General features: G+C 38.5%; 4 protein-coding genes and 1 pseudogene across 5 annotated transcripts; 1 reads left to right on the forward strand and 4 right to left on the reverse strand.

Annotated features, from left to right (window-relative positions):
• The first annotated feature begins 635 nt into the window (after positions 1-635).
• On the forward strand, positions 636-2,209 carry LOC119991764 (probable galacturonosyltransferase-like 3). Its single transcript, XM_038838212.1, has one exon. The coding sequence runs from the start codon at positions 827-829 to the stop codon at positions 1,862-1,864; it is 1,038 nt and encodes a 345-aa protein (XP_038694140.1). The 5' UTR covers positions 636-826; the 3' UTR covers positions 1,865-2,209.
• Positions 2,210-2,298: 89 nt separating this feature from the next.
• LOC119991575 lies at positions 2,299-5,342 on the reverse strand (annotated as a pseudogene).
• Positions 5,343-6,894: 1,552 nt separating this feature from the next.
• Positions 6,895-8,840, reverse strand: LOC119991765 (transcription factor bHLH30-like). Its single transcript, XM_038838213.1, has 2 exons — positions 8,208-8,840; positions 6,895-7,511 (listed from the first exon to the last, which is right to left on the reverse strand). Exons 1-2 carry the CDS (start codon positions 8,709-8,711, stop codon positions 7,074-7,076), a joined length of 942 nt encoding a protein of 313 aa, XP_038694141.1. The 5' UTR covers positions 8,712-8,840; the 3' UTR covers positions 6,895-7,073.
• A 6,854-nt stretch (positions 8,841-15,694) lies between these two features.
• LOC119990398 lies at positions 15,695-20,508 on the reverse strand. 2 transcript variants are annotated; one of them, XM_038836287.1, is made up of 11 exons: positions 20,087-20,508; positions 19,894-19,980; positions 19,534-19,713; positions 18,974-19,062; positions 18,445-18,533; positions 18,237-18,340; positions 18,056-18,155; positions 17,902-17,977; positions 17,669-17,783; positions 16,662-17,193; positions 15,695-16,080 (listed from the first exon to the last, which is right to left on the reverse strand). In XM_038836287.1, the coding sequence occupies exons 1-11, from the start codon at positions 20,328-20,330 to the stop codon at positions 15,987-15,989; spliced, it is 1,710 nt and encodes a 569-aa protein (XP_038692215.1). In that variant the 5' UTR covers positions 20,331-20,508; the 3' UTR covers positions 15,695-15,986. The 2 variants fall into 2 exon arrangements, with proteins under 2 accessions (XP_038692215.1, XP_038692216.1); XM_038836288.1 differs by having other exon boundaries at positions 18,974-19,053; positions 20,087-20,507.
• Positions 20,509-21,557: 1,049 nt separating this feature from the next.
• LOC119991097 (probable transmembrane ascorbate ferrireductase 4) lies at positions 21,558-23,295 on the reverse strand. The gene is made up of 4 exons (XM_038837300.1): positions 22,938-23,295; positions 22,804-22,855; positions 22,526-22,722; positions 21,558-21,978 (listed from the first exon to the last, which is right to left on the reverse strand). Exons 1-4 carry the CDS (start codon positions 23,085-23,087, stop codon positions 21,646-21,648), a joined length of 732 nt encoding a protein of 243 aa, XP_038693228.1. The 5' UTR covers positions 23,088-23,295; the 3' UTR covers positions 21,558-21,645.
• Positions 23,296-24,001: the final 706 nt, after the last annotated feature.

The following is a 24,001-nucleotide window of genomic DNA, read 5'->3' on the forward strand; positions in this document are numbered from 1 at the left end:
ATAATAATGTAAATTTGATGGCTTGTTTTTTGGTATAATAAAGGTGAGACCCAATATTAATTTTTGATATAGTTGTCAGTGTTGAAGTCAACATGGAGGTCACCCATGTTCCCTTCCTCCATGTTGTTCCCAACAAAATTGGGACAACAAATCATCACCATTGGAAGCATTTTCTTCCCAGGCCACATTAAAAGCGACAATAAAAGACATTCATTCCTCCTTAAAATGGAGTCATTGTGGTTGCTCTTAGCACGCTAGGGTCCAAGGGCCGGGCCTGAAGGACCTAACGAACCCAGCCTTTTTTATAAAATTTTGAAGGATATTGAAATTTTATGGTGTAAACTTAACATTTTTATGGTGTGTAAACAAAATTTTCTTATGTGTTATTGCAAGGATTAGAAACTTAGAACCCATGACATGGTATAATATTTTGGGAGGGGCCGGGCCGGGAGCCTCAGCTCAGCTTGTGAAGAGGTGGTGGCCCGGTCCCAAATGACGTGGGCCGGGCCTGGCTGAGGGGCTTGAGGCCCGTTTGCCATCTCTAGACTCTAGTCCCACTATTGCCTCAAATGAAGATCGTACTACTAACCAGTGTGATTCAACCAACAATCATGAATTCGTAAACGGTCGCCTACCCAACATTAAATACGGGATACAACAGAATCAGAATCACTGAAATTTCAAATTAGACGCGTATTCATGCCAGCCTGGCAAAATCCACATTCCTGGCTCTCCTCTCTGGCCCCCACCTCTCAAAAAACCCAGTAACTTATCTTCTTCTTCAGACTCCGAGACACACAGAAAATCACACTCTGCAGCCACAACTATGTTGGAATTACAACACCAAGTCTTGCCCTTCTTCTTCTTCTTCTTCTTCATTTCAGGTCATGGTTTGGCCAACAGTGACCTCCCATTGTTCAGAGAAGCGCCAGCATTTCGAAACGGCAGGGACTGCCGTAAAACAGCGTGGTCATCTCTCGAACAGTCGCACAATCCCGCAATCATCCACATCGCCATGACTCTCGACGACACCTACCTCCGTGGCTCGGTCGCCGGTGTCTTTTCCGTGCTGCAACACGCCTCGTGTCCCGAGAACATCGTCTTCCACTTCATCGCCACGAACCGACGCGCGTCGGAGCTCCGGAGCATCATCGGCAACACATTCCCTTACCTCAACTTCCACCTCTACCACTTCGACACGAACTTGGTCAAAGGTAAGATTTCATCGTCGATTCGTCGAGCCTTAGATCAACCGCTGAATTACGCGAGAATTTACCTCGCTGATCTCTTGCCGGTGAGCGTGCGCCGCATAATTTACTTCGATTCAGATCTCATCGTGGTGGACGACGTGTCGAAATTGTGGAATATCGATTTAGGGAGGCGTGTACTTGGTGCACCGGAATACTGTCACGCTAATTTTACCAACTACTTTACCTCGAGATTCTGGTCAAATCCGGCATTTGCGGCGTCGTTTAGAGGGAGGAAGCCTTGCTATTTCAACACGGGAGTGATGGTGATCGATCTGTGGAAATGGAGGAAGGGGAGGTATACTGAAAGACTCGAGAACTGGATGAGGATACGAAAACGGCACCGGATCTACGAATTAGGGTCTCTGCCTCCGTTTTTGCTTGTATTCGCCGGCAATGTTGAAGGTGTTGAGCACAGGTGGAACCAGCACGGCCTTGGCGGTGACAATCTGGAAGGTCGGTGTAGGATTCTGTATCCAGGTCCGGTGAGCTTGCTTCACTGGAGCGGAAAGGGGAAGCCGTGGCTGAGGATTGACTCCAAAAGACCGTGTCCGTTGGATTTGCTGTGGACCCCGTATGATCTGTTTAAACATCCTTCTTTTTTCTCTGATATCTGACGGTGCATTTATGATTCATGGAGTGTTGACGTTGACGGCCGGGAATCAATGCGGGAATTTGTCTGATCAGGTGAAGGCGTCTGATATGGGAGTCACAGCCGTTAAAGTTCGTGATTAACGGCTAGATTTTGAGGATGGAAAATGGAAATAAAGGTTGGTTACTCTATGACTGGATGCATGGTGATTGGTGAATGCACGTGATTTTCTTCTAGAAGAGTTGTTACTGGTTGCGTTCTTTTTGTTAAATAAATGTAAATGTGGGGTTTTCACTTTTTTCAGTTGATTTAGAAAGACCAATCTTTTTAATGGCATCCGTTATATGTTCAATAACACTAATTCCTGTAAGCTGGTAGGCCTTAGACGTCAACTGAGACACAAAATAAAAGTGATCTGGAAAACCGTTGAAGCTGCAATTCTGTCTGATGCAGTCGGTGTTTAAGAGATTAATGGATCATTTTCCAAAAACCAAGTACAATTCAGTCGTGTATACCATAAAAATTACATAAAAACTTCCACGGATGATTTAACCAGTGTCAACAGAAATAGTTACGGAGTTGCTCCTTCCATGTCCATGTTCAATACTGAGAATCTGTTAACCAGTTTTAGTTGATCACCTTGTCCCCTCCCCAAGCAACAAAGCTTTCCTGTGATCCAAATTCCTACAAGATATATGCAGTCATGTCAGGACTCAGGTTGAGGAAAATCATAGCGCAAAAAGGAAAAGAAAGATCAAGTAAAAATTGACATGAGATCATACAAGCTGGCTAAGACTGAACTCTGGAGGCGTATCAAGTTCGATGTTTGCAGGATCGAAGACCAGATTTTGGCACTCCTCCAGATCCTTCTTTAAGTCCTCAGCACCTAACTTGACATAATCAGAAAGGCGGGGCTTTCTATTCGATTCTCCGTCTTTTCCATCGCAATCACACCTGCTTGGAGACTGACTCTGAAGTAGCTCATCACAAAAGGATAACCCTTCCACAAGTTGTTGTGAATCCAAGAGATACAGAGATTCACAATTATCATTTACTTGATTACCAGGACATTCGGCCTTGGATTCATGAAGCATTTGATTATCATGATCATCTCTCTCAAGTGCAGGTAAAACCTCATCTTCTATTTCAACAATCTCAAGATGCTAACACATCAAGAAACAGAGAGGACACCTGGTATCAGCATATTCTCTTACAAAAGCAGATGATTCAAATTATGAAAGGAACAGATTCACAGGCAGTAGCTTAATTCTTAAACATACAGCAACTTAGGGGGAATGTTTCTTCTGGGGTAAATATCCACCTAGAGTTGCTCAATCTCACATCCTCCATGGACAAAGACTCAGGGTTCATATAAACCCCCCCCAAAAAAAAAACACCCAAACTTACCCACAAAAGAAAGTTGTATTAGAGCACATGAAATGTCAAGAAAAATGAAAAAGACAGAAGTTTTTTTATATATAATCTCATAACTACATACCAAAAAACAGTTAATTCATTACAAATTAACAATTACTCTATTTCTTCCACAAATACAGTTAACAGGTTTTTGTTACCATCTTAATAGTTTAGTGAAGAAAACATTGTCCCAATATCATTGCAGCCCCATTTCTTTCGTCACAAAACAAATGCATACTTATGGCTATATTACAGCGACCAGCTTACCAATCCCTTGACGAAACACTTTAGTAAGAGAATGAAGGACAGAACTATTCAAAGAAAAATTGGAGAGAGAGAGAGAGAGAATTCACCTGCGCATTGGTATCCAGGCAAATAGTTGTATACTTATGTCCCCTGTCAAACTCTAAAGATCTCCTTTCAGAACATGGAGGGTCAGGAGTCATGGGCTTAGGAGTAACTGGATCTACTTTTGCAATCACAGAATCAGATGTTTCAGGAAGGTCCGGTGCAGCTTTATCACTCTGCTTAGCTTGTTGCTGCTAATAAAATATTTTAGAAACTATAAACTCCCCCTCTTTTTCATCCTATTCGGTTCCCAGGTGATATTGATGCATCATTCAATTTGTCTTCTCAGCCTTGCCTCCTTTTACCGTGCTCATATAAAGAACCATAATCTTCTTACACCCTTTTTGAACTCCATCCAAGAACACTGGTTTAGTCCTCCCAGTCTTGTGCCAGCTTACATCTCCAAAATCATCACCATGTATCTTTCTACGCTTCCGAGTTCCGGAGTTGTATGCCTTGACGGCTCTATGAAAGAGATGGGATGCACTGCCATCTTGCTTAACACCTAAAAATACAGGCTTTTAAAAGTAAAACAGAGGGAATTCAGGGTGCTAGAAAGAATGGAAGCAAGCTCCTGCTACAAACCTGGTAGATTCCAGGGTGGGTAATGGTATAACAGATTCCATCATCAGAAAGGACAGTTGGGATGAACTCATCAATAAATGGATGGGGATTAAAGTTTCCCAACCGAAATTTTGCAAGTAAATGCCAAATGATCTCTAGATCAGATGGATCAAATTTCACACCTTTCGGTAATCCTGGCCACTCTTGAGCAACCTATAGAATAAGGAAAATCAAGTAGCATCCACAAAATTGTTGCCAAATTTATAACCAAGCTTATACTTGAGTCTTGAAAACGGTAGGAGGACCAGTATCTACTGCTTCACTATTCAATTTTTAAGCTGTCAAGATTTAAATCGTCATGTAAGAGAGGATGGCACTATCCGTGCCTCATTTCAAATAAGTTGAGAACAAAATAGAGAACTGGGGAATGTTGGGCATAAGGAAGTCATAGTTTTTATAACCCTCAAAGACAATCACAGTAACATAAGCACAGCAGAAATATCAAATTGACCATGAACTCAAACCCTCAAAACAATATCCTACGCTAAAGTTTCTGCAACTCTTTCAAACCCACATTCCTTGTATAACAAAACGCCCACAAATGCAAACTCTTTGATTCCGCAGATAATCCAATCAATGATACAGAATTAAGACAAATTTAAAACATCAACAAGACAACTATAACCCTTCTTTACAGCTTCAAGACTTCAACTTTTCAGATTAACTACAACTAATAACCCTAGCATCCAAACTAATACATAACTAATCAAACCCACAACAAAACAGGCCAAAGAAAATCAATCAGCGCATTATATACAGACCCAAACATACTGATAATTAGAGAGAAACTCTTGCAGTAGAGTGGAGGAGTGATCGGGGGATCTAAAGATCGAAAAACATAAGTTGGGTTTCGCTTCTGCACCCGCTTTGTTGTGGACAGTGGGCCTTTGTCTATCTGTGTCCATATGGACCATATGACCATTTTGTCATTTTTGATGAGATAGCTGTTCCAACACAATCAATATGTCCATTGACTATTGATGCATAGAACTATAGAAGTGGAACCACCGTCAATAAGGTTCGAGTAGCAGGCGCCCTGTTTGCCAGGTAATATACAAATACCCTTCAATGACAGTGGACCCGAGTACCCGACCCATGATAGGAAATCTAGCCATCTAGACCTATTGTTCAAAATAAATATTAAGAATTAGCCTCGAAATGACCTCCGTATTCTGCGAAAAAAAGAGTCTAACTAAGTCTCTATATTTCTTTTCGGACTAACAAGTCCCTTTACCATGTTATTTTTAAAATTGTTTAATTTCCAAACAAACCCATATATGTTTCGAAGCAATTATACAACCATCTTCCCCTTACTCTATCGATTACCATAAATATGGCCATGAAAACTTGTAATGTGTCACATGGAGGCCGTGCATGCAAACCTTTCAAACAAATCAAGTATAGTTGACATTTTCAGATGGATAAACTTGAATTAGCAACCTCAATCCAACCAATGACCATAACTAACATATACATCAAAAATGAAATACATTTTATTTACATTCCTCAAATCAAACCATGTTCTTGTGACTCATATTCCACACTTGCCTCATTAGGGTTTTTTTTGGGACCCTCACAGCATGTCCAATGGATACACAAAATCTTTTTCAATTGAAGTCAATATTTGATTTTCTCTCCACTCCTCTTCTCTATGCTCTCTCACTCTTCTCTCTCCTCCAACCTCTCTTCTCTCTTCTCTCTTCTCTCTCCTATCTCTTCTCTTAAAAAAATTAAAATATTAATGTGATATTGAAATAGGAGATGTGAGTTGGAGTGGTGTTAGAGTATAGAGATCACCTAAAATAAGTTTCTAGATTAAAATAGGTGAAATCATTTAGGTGGGAAGCCTGAACATTGTACGGAATGAACAATTGAGCGACCGATGGTGGTGAAGGACAAGAAAATAGAACGAGACCGTATGATGATGAAGATTCATATACAAAATTGGACCACCACACACACACACACACACACATATATATATAGAGAGAGAGAGAAGTAATTAACGAAATAGCTAGCAAGAATCTTTTTCGGGGGAAGAAGAACCTTATATCAAGACCAACATAGAAAATGTGCACTATAAGTTCCTCTCTGCTGCTGTTTTGGTTTGGAACTAACGTACACATACTAACATAGAAAATGTGGACTATATGTTCCTCCATACACAGTCATTGAGTCATAATAGTCAAATATGAACAAAAACACACAACAAACTCAAAAACCCAACCACATTTATGTTCATGAGATCATAATCTCCCTCTCTATTTATTTCCTGTGTCATGGAGTAGTTCTAGTCATGCAAGCATTGTTATCAGAACTGGCAACATGACAACTTTGATGGAGGGATTCGATATACGTTCAATGATCCAAATTTTCTGAATTGATATACAAGATCTATTAACTCTTTATATGTTTTTAGCTTTCATCTCTGAGTCTGTAGTTTATTTATTAAACATCTTTATTACTTTATTAGCTTGATGTTTGGAGCTGCTGTTTGACTTTTTTTATACCAACCGGAGTGTTGGACTTGTTTTTTTAACTTGAAAAGTCTCTTCTTTGTGGGTGGTAATTGTCTATTTGGTAGCTGTTTATTTGCGGTTCATCCGTGATCCTTCGACTCAACAAGTTGAACCTTCAAAAATTATTGTTACGAGGTCAGAGTCAGTGTACTGGTCGATTATGATAACATTACATGCAAGTAGACAAAACACACCACCATTAACTGTTTTCTTCATAGCTAAAAATACACGTCAGCAGACCCTAAATAAAACCAAGAGGGGAAGAATGTGAAGAAGAAAAAGAAAGTAAACCAACCCGGCCCCCACAAACAAAAACCAAAACTAGGTTTAAAGTTCTGTGATATTAATATTGGTTCTTTGTCTCTTAACATTACCTGAAGAAGACTGATCATCACCATTACCAGTCTTCTCCATCACAGCCTTCAACGCTTCTTGTATTGAACTTATTGAGTACTGCTGCTGTTGATCTTCATCTCCAGTAATAAAAAGAACATTCTTAACACGCCCGCCAAGCGTCGTAATCTCCGCTTTCAATGTCCTCAAACGCAATGCTCTCAATGTCTTGATAATGTCCGGCAACAAATCAGTCCTGTCTTCGCAACACAGCGACGCTTTTATCACAAACCTACCATCCTCATCCGCTGCATCCACCGTCAACTCGTCGATTTCCGTTGGCACCGGACTCGTTTCAGCGATCAATGTAGTCTGCCTCTTCAGCTCCTTCACATGCTGTATCACCTCGGCTAACAAAGAAGCCTTGTCCGTCTGTATATTGCATGAAATGGTAAAAATAGTAAGTACTGTGTGAAAGAGAATATTAGAGCTTTTGAAGGATGTGACACCCGACAATAAGAGGCTTAGTTTGACTGAGTTAATGTATAGCCGGCAAGGAATTTCTAATGGAAGCTTTTTTTGTGCTCATTTTGGTTCCTCTTTACCAGAACAAACCCAGCGAAATCAACGCCTCAATCACCTTTTTTCCTGGGAAATAGGTACCGCAGTTCCCACACCGAAAGAGAATGTCATGACTACACCATTAAATTTCAAGCAGTCTTACGAATTAATCCAATGTTTTTTTGTCTCAGTTATTTCAAAATGATGAGATTAACGCACATGATTTCATATAGATCATATGGAGCCCATGATTTAACATATATCATTCGCGTCCATATCAATATTTGATATGGCTGACAAAAAAACGTTGGTATTAAGGGTTTAAACGGTCTGTTAATTTGACAAGAATTTAACCGATCAATTAATGGTTATTTGGTCGATTCTCACTAGATATTTTTTGAAAATAACAGACCATTCAATCGGTTAACTGTTCAATTCCATTTTTCGAGTAATTTTCTTACAACTCTAAGTGGGATGCTCTATTATAACATAGATCTTTCATTTTGTAGATAAATCTTTATACGAAAGCAATAAAATGAAGTTATTATTATTATTATTAGTACTTACTTTGGTGGTGCTGGGGAGAAGGCTGCGTAACCTAGCGAGATGGTTGTTGATTCTCTCTCTTCTTCTTCGCTCAGCTTCGCTGTGGCTCTTGGAAGCCGCGAGGGCCTTGGCGTCCATGATTTCTTGGGCGGTCATTTTGTTAAGCTCGGCTTGGAGTCCGAAAGGAGCTGAGCCACCAGCGGCAGCCATCGGTCCAAGAGCGTCTGATATGATCCGAAGATGATCAGCTGTTGACGTGGCATGATCATAAGCAAACTGCAGTGCGGGAGCTGTTCTATTGAACAAGCTAGAATAAGAGGGAGGAGGCTGAGGATGATGGAGTAGAAACGGGTCATGGTCCCGGGCCTGGTAGTGGGGCGGGTTGTAGGAGTGGGCTGGAGGTAGAGACCATGGAAGCTGGATTGAGGAAACTTCTGGAACAACACTATTCAATCCTCCACCTCCATAGTAGGCTTGAAGGTTCTGAAAGTTATGAGAAAACTCTCCTTGATCTTCCTCTTTCATAGCTTCAAGGCAGGGATTGCTTTGACATATGGATATTTGAGTGCCCTTATCTCCTTTTATCCTTTTTTGGTTGAAAAAAAGCTTCCCTTTTTGTTTGGGTGGGAGGCTTGGTTTGGTATCTTCTTGTTTCCTTTGTACTAGTATTTTTGCTCTATTTGGTCCACCACTTAAAATATATTGAGAGTCGTGTGTAAACAACTTGAGGATGGTTTAGTTGGTTATCTTTATGGACTTACGAAGTACAGTGTCTGAGGTCGGGAGTTCAAAACAATCAGACAGAATTTTTTTCAAGGAATCTTGATCTCGTGAGCTTGTCACACTTTTAGATTCCTATCTGTTCACATAGACTTCGATCTAGTCTTACAGTCTTACTTGTCATTAACATGATAGTTGGTTCGAAGTTTACATCCACTCAATTTGTTCGAATGACATTTTAAATTGGATGGTTTCTCGGTTATTATTAAAGTGTGAACTGTGGAGTGAGCGAGGAGTACTGTTAGTCGACATTCTTTTATCACTACTTTTGCAACTATGAGGGGTGTGTGTGAGTGATTTCTTCATTTTATTTTTTTATTATTTTTATTATAGAATGCAAAAAGGTATTGTTGCTTTGTGATTGGTTCAAAGTATATAATGACACTATGTGAGTAGTGCAGCTGGAGAGAGAGAGTGGGATTGGAAACACAAAGACGAAAAACAGAGTGAACACACAACACACAGATTGTCGACCGACCAAAGACCAATAAAAGGCTGATAGTATCATCATGATAAAAGCCTTAGCTTAACCTTTTTCTCTGCCTTTTCTTTTCTTTTTTTTTTTAAATTTACTTTTTTCTTTTTGTTTGTTATTATAAATTTATAAGACTTTGTTTGTTTGGCTTGCAATGCAACCTGAGTCAAGACCCCACGTTCTTCCATGCCAACCTTTCTGCTTCCCCAAGACCATGTAATCATTGTGTCTTAGAACACACTCCATCTCCCCATCTCTCTCTTCCTCCGTCTTTGGCCAAATTTTTTTTACAGTTTCTTGGTTTCAGTTACATACATTCGTGACTGTTTTGGTAGGTATAGGAGAATTTTGCAGCATGTACACTACTGACTACTCAACTCATGTAGTGGAAGAGCGGGCCACTTTTTTCTCCAACAGCATGTGAGTGTCTGGTTTTGGTTAAATTTTGGTTCCCCACTCTCCACCCAATAGGAATTGACCCATAATCTCCTAAGTCTTGGGCGAGGTAGTCTGCTAACTAGGCCACCCTTCAATCCCCTGGTTTCTCTTTAGATTAGAAAGCTAAACCAATGCATAACTTATATATAATTGGATTATTATTATTTTTGATCAAATGCGAGAGGAGCTGGTCTTTGCTGATAAACCATTCGACTGAGTTATGTCAGACCGATGTGAAGTTTTTTTAGTTTTTGCAATTTTGGTTTTGTGTAAATTTTAAGACGGTTTGATCATTTCACTCTCCTAAATACTGTGTTAAATCGCTGCAAATTGTCAATATGATAAGTTGAACTTGAGTCGAACATGCACAAAGTTTTGAATAAATTGATAAACATGCATTCACATTACGAAAATGATAAAAAATCTCAGCAATTGGTATCCCAACTTTTGAGTCACAGAATTGAAGTAAATTCGTGGACTACACATGCATCACATGATGCATATAAAATTTTGTGGATAAAATTCAGTAGTTGAGATAACTTGAATCTCAGTTACTGGGATCCCCATCATAACCATTGACATTATTATTACTGGGTTGTTGCATCGCATGGTTAGTTTAAAACCAACTGACCAAGAAACCGAGAGATATAATAGATGTTTCAGATGACTTTGGGCATGTGGCACGGTATTCCAAGCTTCTAATCACTGTTTTCTTTTATCAAGCACCACGTTTAGGCTGCCACTGCGGCTCGCTATGTTTGTTGGTCCTGAAGAGTTTCTTCGCTGACTCTTTTGAACCACCATGTGTTGTGGTAAAAAAGATGAGTAAGACTATAAATTAACAAGGCTGAATGCAGTCGACCACGACCAGCATGCATGGTCTTGGTAAATACACAGTTAATATGTAGGTTTTGCTAGAAAAAGTTGAACATTAATCATTCAACCAACTTACCTTTTCGTTTTCCTTTTTTTAAACGGAGAGAAGAAGTTACCTAGACTCTATTTTCAAAGTCAGTACTACTTAATTCAATTTTAAAATCCAAAATATCAATAATCACTGCCTCTCGTTGGAAAATGCTACAATTCTCTCTTAAAATCGTGTTAAATCATAATTTTTTTTTCTAGAAATCCCATATTAGGGTTTAGGTTTATGCTTTCTTTTTTTCCTTCGAAATCTACTATATTGTAACATTAATTATGACACCAAAATACTCAATAACACATTTTAAATCATGATTTTCGAAAATAATTATAGCCAACTCTAATTAAAAGAACGGCTCACTGCAAATAGCTCACGAGTTTGATCGAGAACATTGAATATCATATGTTAGGTACGTTAAAAAAAATCCTTCATTTGCCTCTTCAGATCACTCACAACGCACTGCTTTATCTACTTGTGCAGTTTCACTATTTGGTTGAACAAAGAAGCCTTAAGGAATGGTTTATTTGATGATTGTGTTTTTTTGGACCGTAAATGTGGTCGCACGCATGCATGGCCGCTTTGGTCCCGATTCTTCACACTTTTCATCTTTACCACACTGGATATATATTTATATATATGAGTTCTCAATGCGAACGTTTGTAACTTTATATATTACGGATGTTCGTCGTTTCTATGAACCTGTGAAATCTATATGTTTCAATTTTAAATACATATTAAAAAAACAGACATAATACATATTAAAAAAACAGACATCCGTAGACTTAAAACTATGCAAGTCCGCACGTGACAACTCGTGATATATATGATGCGTGTGGTAGTGTACGCGTGTGGGGTATTTTATAACACAAATACAATTCCTTATCCAAACCCACTTAACAACATTTGCATGCCCTCGAGAAATGGCCTTGGTGTGTGGTTCGTTCATGATTACGTCAGTCCCACTCTGTGATGACATTTGGTTTTTATGGTCTATTAGTGCTTAGGGCTATATGTATATATATGTGGGTCTTCTCTCATTGTGGTCCATGTCTATGCAATATGCCATTAGATCCAAACACTTCCAAGATTAGGCACTTAGCCTTTGACAATGACAAGTCACATAATTTACTAATCATCTGCTTAATATTACCAAAACAAAGTAACTCGGTAGCTCACCTAGTATTACCAAACTTGACACTATAAAGGTTTATGGTCTCGTCAACTCGAGCCAAGTGCTACGATAACCCTCCTCAAGGGCTCATGTAATCATGAGTCCCACACCTCCAACCCTTGGATACTGAGTCTTGTAAGATATTATCCATTTGGTCTAGCCTATACTAATCCACATACCTTTACTTCTCAATGCCCATATTTGAGCCTTGGAAAGCAGTCTCGTTGGGTGGTTCAGCAGCAACACTAGGTCCACCCACAAAATATTGTCCTCTTTGGCCCCCCGTCGGCCTCAAGGTTTTGTTCCACTTAGGTTCGACATTGAAGAGATTTGTGACCCGCCCACTCGAGGTGCATGCTACAACATACATCCAAACATCACAATCGGAATCTTGGAATTGATGGTGACTTTTTCCGAGCAAATAAGAGGGCCTAAGAATAAACCGACAACAAAGTACGGACAAGGCCCACTGTCCATTAACAATCAGAAGAGCAAAGGCCCCTTTCTCATAGCCCATTATAAGGTTTATGATGTGAGTGGGACCCACGAATGTTATTGAATTTGAAAGGGGAACATGCCCCTTTGTGCCCACGACCTTATTCTTGATAGAAAAAGGATCATTACACATAAATGTTATTCATTGCCAATTGTGTCTCACTTTCCAAACAGTTCCTAGGTTGCTTGGCATTCAGATAATCTGGATTGCGAATCCCACTCAATCCAGTATTATATAGATCTTCTTGCACCCCATCATGCGTTCAGAGATTGAGTTATAGTCATACTTATGGCTTCGTTTGGAATGTTATGTTTTGACCTGTTGTGATGAGGTGAAGTGAGTTTCGAAAGTATTGTGAGATGAATTTGTGGTGATAAAAAAGTGTTTGATGCGTCAATAAAAATACTGTGGCGAGATCAAGGGTGGAACCAACTTTGCATATTTTGGGGGTGAAACTTTATGAAGGGATCCGAAGGCAGCGCCCCCAGAATTTTTTTTATGGGTTTTTATGTATATCACTTGTTAAACATTCAATTTTACAATCACTACTTCACAATCTTCATAGTAGAAAGTGCTCTCTTTACGTTTGCAGTTGCCATGGACAAAGTCAATGTTGATGTTATTAGTATATACACAAGCGTATATACACAAGCGGATACACCAAGTTATACATTATCAAATGATAACTTCTTTGTGATTAATCTTTTATTGAGCTAAGGTGGACATGTATCATCATCATTAGTTGGGTCATTTATTTTTTGTGCTTACTTTTATTCAGTTGAACATGTAGTATATTATATATTGTCCTATACCTAAATTATGTAACTAAAATATTACTGTGTTCAAGGGAACATATATTAACCTAGATAATCCAATTATATATATATACATAATTGATTATTAAAAAAATTTACTATTAAAAAAAATTCAAGGGGGGCTGCCGGGCATGATTCTGCCCTGGGCGAGGTGATGAAAAAATAGAATATTTTTCAATGATATCTATTAACTTTTAATGAATTTATTTTTGTAAAATATAAATGGAGTAAAATTGAAAAATATATCGTGTTTTGACACTAAAAATGTAATCAATTGTATTGCATCGGAATACGGTGATACCTACCGCTCCCTTCAACTTCGAACTCTCATCGTGGTATGGTGATACCGTAATGAACCGCTCACAAATATATATTTTTTAAAACGCGATGTGTTCAAACTAAAAATGGTGCGTTTCACAAGTAGAAACACATTATCAAACGCAGCCTATATATATATAAATCAAATATGACATAATTTGGAGGTTTGACAAAATTGTTATAATCACCTCTTTATTATGTTTCCTTGATTTCAAAGGAACTCTGATTGAGAAGGGGTCCTCTCTCTTCTCCCCTTTACAACAATAAATTTACACAAAACGGTTGCCAACAGAGTTTCCCATTCCAAAAAAAAACAAAGAAAAGAAAAGAAAAATCAGCAGATCCAAACTCTCTGTGCTTTCACAAAACATCTCTTGATCATCTGCTAAAACCAGTGTTTTCCTCTATCTCCATGCTTCCACTTCCAACCCTAGTTCTTCCTAATAATATTCCTCCATGGCCTTCAAAATCCCTCACATGCTATTCATCCTTATCTGCTGCCTCCCTCTTCTCCTATTGTTAGCTTTTCATGGATTCTTCTTCAATATCAATAAAAGTCAATACCCTTTGATCAACAGAAAAGTTTTAGCCACTGAATTTGACTTCACCCCATTTCAGAAGCTCCGCAGGCAATTACACCATCAAAAACGTTTACCGGCTCAACCGCGATTGCAACTGCAAGTGCAACCTGATGATCATCAGACTCCTGCAGTGAGCGAGATCGATCCACGTTATGGCATGGAAAAGCGACTTGTCCCAACTGGTCCTAATCCATTGCACCATTAATTGATTGGATTTCATTTGTTTTTTTTTTTGGGCTTTACACACCATTCATTGACGATGATTTCTCAGGTTGATGAGTACAGATAAATGGTTAATTAGTGTGATACCATTAATTTGTTAATTAATTGTTTATTTCTTTAATTTCTCCATCATAGTGTATATGATATTATGAGTTTTGAGCTTGTACATGAATTTAAGACGTTATTATAACTCTTATTTTATAGCGGTTGCTTTAATTTACCATAATCACCATGATAATTAGTCATTATTATTTTGTTAATGGTGATAATTAATCATTTACTCAACAATAATTAGTCATTATTGTTTTTTTTTAATGGTGATATATAATTAATCCTTGTATGGTGTTTGTTAGGTTAGTTTCTTTAGAAGGAAAGCTAGGAAGATTTGGAAGAAATAATAAACATGAGTAGCTGTGACGGCACGGCATGGGAAGAAGGTTCTATTTAATTAATGATCGTCTGGTTGGTTAGTGTTAAAGCCATTCATGCTTCTTTTGAAGATTAAGAAAAGCAAGATGTTGGGGTAACTTACCTCCCCCACAATAGCTAGCCACCTACAATGTGATGGGGTATCATAAAGACCATAATTATATAATTCACTGGTTGGATCTCGCATAACCGAGCCCACAAATAAGAGAGTGTTTAGATAAAATATCTCATATCGGAGAGGTTAGGGAAAAAAAATGCTTTATAAGTTAAGATTCAGCATCTCTAAATTGTAATGACACTTTGAAAAAGAGAAACACGACTGATTATAAGTTAAGATCCAACACCAATAAATTGTAGATGACACTTCTAAAGAGAGACACGGGCGACCCTTGGGCATAAAGCCAACAAAACCTATAGTAAATGGACAATACTACAGTCGGTGCTTAAAGGATTTGCCGACAATTACTGTTTGATTTATGAATATATATCATATATATTTTCGTTGCCCCGACTAGGTAGTTCATTTAATTAGTTTGTGTCGACATCCATGGACAATTAATTGTTTTGAAGCTCGATATGCGACAAGGATGTAATATCTATCTAAACTTCTTAATAATTGGGAGATATTGATATGGGTCTAAGTTGGCTTTGACAATTTGACCCAATTGAGGATGTTGTCAAGTGTGAAATTTCTGTTCATACGAGGTTGAGTCACTTAACAATCCGAATTTAGATTCATATCAATTTTTCAAATTATAAATTTATATGGTATCGTTATTGATTTTCAAAAAACTATATCTAACATTATGAGTATCAAGATACTCAAAAACATACTTTAAATCATAGTTTAACATAATTTTAGAAGAAATTGTAGTCAATTCTAGCTAAAATAATTATGGCAGTCGAGGAAAAATGGATGCAGATAAAACAGCCCTGCAGCTGCCGGATTCATTTACATATGAGAACACATTCAAAAGAAATTTTACCAAAAGCAATAAACCCAGGTAAAAAATCACCATCCTGATATCGTCAAGCATTCGGAGTTGAAATTTTATCTCATGGCAAAACTAAATAAATAGAAGTTCTTATACAGCCCACCACTGAATCTTTCCGAAGCAATCAGCGGATTAACTTTGTCTACGGGATCAAATATTCAAGATCGATCATCCCACTCCCATCTACGTCTAACTGCCTCGAGAACCTTAGCACGGGCTTGGCTTTTCCTTGCTTCATCCTCCAGCCAAGATCTGCAATCATATGACAAGGGGAACCCCTAATTAAATAACATTCCAGCGATTATTTATTCAAGGAAACAATGTCCAGAAGTATAACCATATGCATTCTCTCCAGAAAAACACAAAAACATATATTAAAGCTATGGGTGAATTGTTCCAACTAAATTGTTCAAGGAATAGGAACAAACTTTGGTTTTATAACTTTGTCAACAATGTTTAAGGAAAGGCTTATTCAGACCACAAAAAGTGGTGTTCTTGTTGCAAAGTTTGTTAACACCGTCATACGAATAAACTGGCACCATTAAGATCAAGAACAACTAAGCATTCAATGGTTGTAGCAAAGGTAAAGGCACGTCCCTGTTAATTCTTGTATGTTCAATAAGAATAACTCTCACTTACTGCTTACTCCTATAAACAAACGCCATAGTGTGGAAAACAAATACAGTCCTTTACAAATGGCATTACATACGAGCAAAAGAAACTTAATCTAAAAGCACAAGGACAATCAACAATAAGATTAACAATGATACGTGTGTTCAAGTGATTAACTTTGCTCTATGTAATTGTGCTCAAAGATTAGGTGTATTCTTTACCTCAGAATCCGAAGCGCTTCGTTCTCAGCCTCCAATATAGATTTTGTATCAAGCAGTCCTTCCTGCTTGGTCTGTAATTCAGTGAGCACCTCTTGTAAATTACACTTCTCAGACACATAGATGACCCTCTCCGATGCAAGCCTTTCTGACATCTCATTAACCTCCTCTTTCAGGCGGAGAAGCAGCTGCCTCTGACAGTCCATGGCTGCATTCTCCTTTAAATGCTCAGCAAAAATCTTTTCTTGGACAATTTTCTCCTGCTCCAACTCATGAACAGCAGCAAGATAAATATTCTCAACCTCAGACCCACGGATTTTTACCTCCTGTAGCTTCTCGTCCCAAAAAGCCTGTATGTCTCCTCTGTCAAGTAACTCAGTCCTGATCACTTCCATCTCAGCTTGCCTTGAATACAGTTCCGCTTCTAGTCTTAATAATTCTGCATGAGCAGCTTCTGACATCCTCCCACTTGTCAATGCTACAGCTGCTTGTGCTTTTGTTGAAGGTTTGAATGATTGCAATCGCCTGCTCTTTCCTGAAAACGTATGTTTTCAACATGGGTCTATCAACCTTTTTAAGGTATGAGTTGCATTTTTCTATATTTTCATATTGGTGTAGATATGGGAGATTGTGCATTAAATACGAAAAAATACTTTACTTTTGCATTTAAATCATGGGCTCAAATATGCGCGTGGGCACGAGGACAAAAAAAGCCATGGGATTTGCTGGTGGTAAACACAGTTTTGTTCCTAAATTCTAATATCAAATATTTTAAGGTATTGATACGTGAAAGTGCTCATATGTCTTCATGATCTTAAAAAACACGTATCTTCGATCATCCCCGATGCTAAAATTGATATTTGTTTATGCGCACACACACAAAAATATGATTGCAGGCACTGAATTATATGTTTTACAGGACATACAATATCTAGTTATTTATTGTACCTCGATAAGCAAAGAACTGTAACATAATAGCACATGGGGTCAAAGAAAGGGAGTTATCATACCAAAAACTTTTCTGATTATGCTCATATCCTCAGCCAACATGTCCATAAAAAGCTCCGGCGATGCATCCGGACTGATCTCCTTCACATCCATGTAAAATACTTTTGTCCTTGATATCTGGACTGCAAATAAGTCAGGTTTTAAAAACTATGACAGACTGACAAACGCTTGGTTTAAACTATCGGTCTAGATGATTGCAGAATCAATATAATAATGTATTTCAAATTCATGATACCTGTTCCGTCAATCCTGACACAAATTCATATTCAAGTTGGGCTTTCCAGCTAATCAGATCCTGCCGAGAGATGTACCTACACCCAATAGATATTTTACGGAGTTAAAAAGGCCTAAAGATCTAGCAAAATTCTAGCTGCTTTGGCGTGTCATACCTTTCAGGATAAAAAGAAGAGCACCCTTGCCCTTCTGAACTGCAAACACCAGAACCATTCTTTGATAATATACTGGGAATGACACCAGCCTCTGCTAAAGCTGTGAATCCAGAAGCTAAAGTCAGTTCATAGACATCAAAAGAAAATTCTTGACAGCACGTTAATGAGGGTCAGTTCTTACCCTGGATAGATGCAAAATCAGGGTCATCAGTACCCACATCATCAAATGCAGTAGTCACGGACCCGGAGAGTAATACAGATGGGATAATTTTATGTTTTGGGTTCCTATATATCAAGTAAGAAGACCATCAAGCAAGACCATCTAAAAATTTCACAAGAATAATTAAAGTCAAGTAATTTTCAACTCAGGTGCATAGAACTTTTAATACCTTTCCAACAGGGAGTTTATACATACTAGCCATCTTGCATATTCTCTTCTAGTACATAATTCATCAGCTCTTACATCATCCTCAATGATCTGTACACCTTAATCACAGTTCAGGTATTCATGCTCAGAACTGAATCAAATATGCATTAACATTAGTAATTTAGTACATATCGTGGCTAAACCATTTTCTTTTTCTCACTCTTTATTTGCCTTTCTTTTCTTTTTTGAATTATCATTTTCCTTTGAAAAGATGAGAAAAAGCAGTAGAATTCTAAGAATACATATACAGTTCATACTTCATATAAGCGTTTCTGAAATTTTCTGCCTTTCTTCAGCCAGACAGAGAATTTTGAAGGCTTTAAAATGCAGACAATATCATATGACAACCCAAAATCAATTAAGAATTGCATAAGAAAGATAAAAATCACAGAGGGAACTAATACTGATATTGGGTTCGACGTTGTATCAAGAACACCAAAATTTTCATTATAAATTGCTTGCAAAATAAATTAAACTTTTAAAAGCCAAACCTTCAATTTCTTCAACAAAGACAGAGCCTCCTGTTGGGTGGAATCCACAGCAACTGACAATCCAACACATTCAAGCTTGTCTGTGGACACTAAAGTAATTTTACTTGTCGGATTGACCAATATCAAGAAGATGAGAGCATAGATTTACTACATAGACTTTCTTGTGTAGGAATCTAAAGCCTGATGGGTTAACTACAGGCAATGGATTAATATGCTTATTGTTCTCCCATACATATGCAAGAATCAAATATTAATTTTGAAATTTTATGTCCAATTAACAAATAAATGCTGAAAAGGATAGCTTTGATGATCACACTAATGCCAAATTCTAAACTTGAGATGTAGTTTAACTTGTTGGACATCCATGCACTTCCACTTATCAGTTATAAATACATCTCCAAGGTGCAAGTTGAGTATTAGTCTCAGAATTGCACAGTAAACCAAATGACTGGTCTCAAATAATACTAATCAAATCAACAACAATTTGAAAGATCATTGCAAAATTTAACTAAAATGCATAAAATGAAGAGGCATTGCAAGAGAACTTAGATTGAGCATACCCGCAGATGCAACAGTTTCTCCAGTAATTTCAGGTATGGGCTCAGGGCTTGCCTGAGGCACCAATGTGTTTGCATCAGATGCACCAGAATCATCTATTTTTATCTGGCTAGATTTGTGCTCTTCTGTTCTTAATACCTGATGCAAACTATTCAATGGGCTACCAAAACGAAGTTTAAAACCTGAAAGTAGAAAACCAGTGCACGATGCTCAAATTCCAACAGCTACGCAACATTAGTGCAGCGCCAATTATTGCCCACATGAGAAAACCAAAGAACATTGACCTTCACTCCCAAATATAAAATAGAAAATTGAAGGATGAAAAAGATTCAGAATTGATGAGCGATGGAATATCTAATGACCTTTTGCTGATAACGAGAAGTAGGCAATTGTTGCAAGTAGAACAGCCATCGAAGTCCCAATGCCCCCAACAACAAATGTAGATAACCCTATTGTCAGAGAAACAATTTTCAGGTCTAATTTGAGTACAAGGTACAGATTAAGTACTAGAATCCAGTAACCGACAATTGGGGGGAAAGATACAAGCAAAACTACCTTTCTTCTCTCTTTGGTTGCTCCGAAGAGGAGCTTCGACCACAGCCCAACCGTTGTAATCCTCGGTCGCGTTGGGGCCGGGAGAGAACCAGGAGAGCTCGAGGTTTCTTTGGGGAGGAGAAGCAGAAAGTCGTAGGAATCGGGGTTTTTGAGGAATAGAGAATGCGGAGTTGGTACGGCATCGGAGAAGGAGGGCACCGTGGGTGGCTTCGCAGAAGAGAGAATAAGGGGAAGAAGATGACATTTCATGGATCTCCTCAGGAGTTGGGAGTTAGGGATTGTCGGCTTGGGTTTGTATAACAAAGAAGCTTTGGTTTCAACACGTTCAGCAGGTTTGTGGCTTTCGGCTCGGTCTCACCTGTCAGCAGCATAAATGATAAAGCATGATGTGTGTGTTGGCGCCCTAGTAAAAATTGGCTCAGCCTCTCCGGTGAACATGTTCAATTTTTTATTGGTTCACATTTGATGTAAAATGCCTCACCCAGGTCTTACCTGTCACCAGCGTAAAACATGATGTGTGTTGGTGGCCCGAGTTAAAACTGGCTCAGCCTGTGTTAAATTTTCCATTGCTTCACATTTGATGTAAAATGCATCAACCAAATTTATAGTGTAAGAGTCCATCCCTCTGCACTAATAACATTTTTTTCATTTTAGACAAGTCCTCAAAGACGCACACACAATTTTCTTCCTAAGTCAGCACCACCCCATACTAACTAGTTTTAACCCCAAGGACAATGTTTATTACTAATTTAAAATTTTGACCTAGGTGATGTAAGATAAGAGACACCACAATGTTGTCACTCGATAACTCATCTAACACTATCAAGGTAGACACTGCATACGGACAAGCCGGTGCTCACTGATGAGTATCCCACATCGAAAAAATAGGACTACTAACTCTAGTTTATAAGGATCCAAGGCACCCTCACCTGGTAAGTCGGTTTTCTGGGTTGTAGTTCTACCTTGGGCCTTATGGGCCGATGTGGGTATTCATCATTGGTGCTTTCATTGAGAGAGTCACGTTTACGGAGAGGGTTGCCGTCTGAAGGGTGAGCATAGCCGCTGTGGACGTTGGCTGTCCAAGGGGGGTGGTTTGATGAGTATCCCACATCGAAAAAATAGGGCCACCAACTCTAATTTATAAGGATCCAAGGCACCCTCACCTGGTAAGCCGATTTTCTGGGTTGTAGTTGTACCTTGAGCCTTATGGGCCGGTGTGGGTATTCATCACTCGCACACAACATTTTGACAGTTATTTCGAGAGCTTTGACAGAGCTTCAACGCTCAATGTTGAAAAGGCAAAGCTCAGCTTTTTTTACTGCATGGAAGCTCTAAAACCAACTGTGAACCTAATGGATGTGTAGATACTATCAATGTATCCATAGAATTAGCGAACTGAGCCAATGATGATTTTCAGTGCTCTTGCGATGAATGAGCCTAATATTAAAGAAAAAACGAAGAGAAAAAAAAATCATCAACAACAGTCAACAGCACATTTGCTCTATGTACATGACAAAGTATACAAAGGAAGGTGATTCATAGCATGGATCCAACGTATATCAAGAAGACAAGAATTTGGTATCTGATTCCAAGTACACAATTTTATTCTGAAAATGTTGGTACTTTGGAGAGACAGCAGCTAAAACTACAATCCCACAAAGCAGTGCCAACCCCAATCCAAGACTATTAGCAACCATGGATTCTGAAGAGTGTTTAAATGCATCGTTTCTCTTCGACTGTAAGAATGTTAGCTTCTCCAATAACCCAGTCTCTGCTGTTGCTACTGCCAATCCATATGTGTAGAGTCCCAGGAAGATGTGCCATGGCAACACTCTTGCCCTCGCAGCGCGCCCCTCTCCCCGGTGCCAAAAGCTCAAGAAACCCATTACCCACTGTACTCAGATTAATCAAAAAAAATTCAGTCTTCACTACATTATATTAACACCAGTTACACTGATAGATTTCAATTCATAACTCTTTCAAGCTTATGACTCATTCTCATTTTTTTGGTAGGTAAGTGGGAGTGGGAGTTCAAATTTGGTTATCACCCAATTCGAGTATACGCCTTAATCACTTTGCTTGAGGAATTGTTGCCTCTTTTAAGCTCATGACGGGTATTGTTAGAATATAATATTATAAAAAAAAACACTATTGTGAGAATATTTTGTACAGTTTACGACTAAACTAATAATGGATTTATGGGCTCCATTCAAGTAGACAAGAGCTTGTCAACATCTTATAATTCAAAAAGAAAGGCTTACATCTACAAAAATAATTGAAACTATGACAACTGTCGGTGGCTTTTGAAAGAACATTAGATTATAGAACACATTACCCAGAAGATAAATTCATCTAAAGAATATGCAACAATGGGCAAAGAAGAGAAATTTAATGTGAAGAAAATTGGCAAACCTGGGCTCCAAACAAAGAATGGCAAACCTGGGCTCCAAACAAAGAAATGCAGATCAAACCCATCCAAGAATGGAGACTAAAGAAATTAGCCACAATCCCATCATTCCCATGAAACTTTGTCCAAATCCCAAAAACCCCACAAGCCAAAGCCACTCCTTGAAGGCACAAATGCACTGATTTCTTCAAATTCCTTGAACCAGGCAGCCACTTGTGAACTAAAATTGCTGTTGAAAGAACCCAAATCAATTAACCACCAGTAAAGTCATTTCTTTTACTATACAGACCAGTTGAACACAACCCATTACCTTCTCCACTGATGAGGATGAAGCCAATCACCATTAGCAAAGGATGAAGAACCTTGAAAATCAAGAAAAACCCATTATTATTCAGCTTCAACTAAAAGGTAAAGAAGCAAATGGGGGAAGACATGAGTACATACCGCATAGATAAGGTCTTCTTGAGAGGATGAGTGAGGAAGAAAGCTAGAATTGAAGGCAAGGGACCAGAGGAGTACCAAACCTGCGACTACAAGACCTGAGATTCTGGCAAAGAAATGGAGTGGAACCATTGAACCAAAGACTGCAGCCATGGAGGGTTTGGCCGCCACCGACAATTGACCAGCAGCAGATCTAATGCTCACTCTTCCAGTACACAGTCCCAGAGAGTAAAGCCATTACTTTCTTCCGGAACTTTGTTAGAAAATGGTTGATCGATATTCTCCCCTCCTTTGTTTATTACATAAAAAGCTCAAATTGATAAAAGTTTTTGCGAATTGCTATGCCATTAATGTCACTTGAGTGCAGACAACTAAAGATGGCTTTTTTAAATGACATTACACTGATTTTGGACGAATGGCAAATCCACATGTACACTTCCATCAATGCCACATTTTATCTAAATTTTTTTACGATAGATGCCGCTGTTTGTTTTTTGAAAAAACAATATGAACGTATTTTTAACGGGTTTAGGAGTCCAACTATATTTTTTTGTCCCAAAATTACGTTTATCTTATGAGTTGTGATGAATTTAAATTTTTGTTTGAGACAAAAATATACTGTTGGACTCGTAACCTTATCCCATCAAAAGAAATTCATAATTTTATTTTATTTTTAAAAAATTTAAGTGTCTCGTTTGTATTACAGCGAGGTCAGACCCCTGGCGGCTGGCACCCCACATTATCACCACATGAAACTTTTCCAAGAGCTCTTTGGATTCTTTTTTGTCCCTACTCGGCCCATTTTCATGATTCATCACTAGCCCATTGGGCTTTGTTATTGCCCTTACATACCCTATTGGCCTATTAGTATTTCTAGTTCTTTGGACTCATTATCGTTCGCCCATTTGATAAAGGCCCGTCCATATCAAAGCCCATGTAAAGACACACCACAAATGACAGAGCCACAGAGGTCAGTTTTGACAAATTTGGGCTGACCGGCTGAGCATCTCAGGCTCAGCCATACAATTCCTAGAGAAATTTTATTTTTTTTAAATACCACTAATACA

This window comes from Tripterygium wilfordii, chromosome 22 (genome assembly GCF_013401445.1).
Source record: "Tripterygium wilfordii isolate XIE 37 chromosome 22, ASM1340144v1, whole genome shotgun sequence".
In the NCBI taxonomy this organism is placed as follows: domain Eukaryota; kingdom Viridiplantae; phylum Streptophyta; class Magnoliopsida; order Celastrales; family Celastraceae; genus Tripterygium; species Tripterygium wilfordii.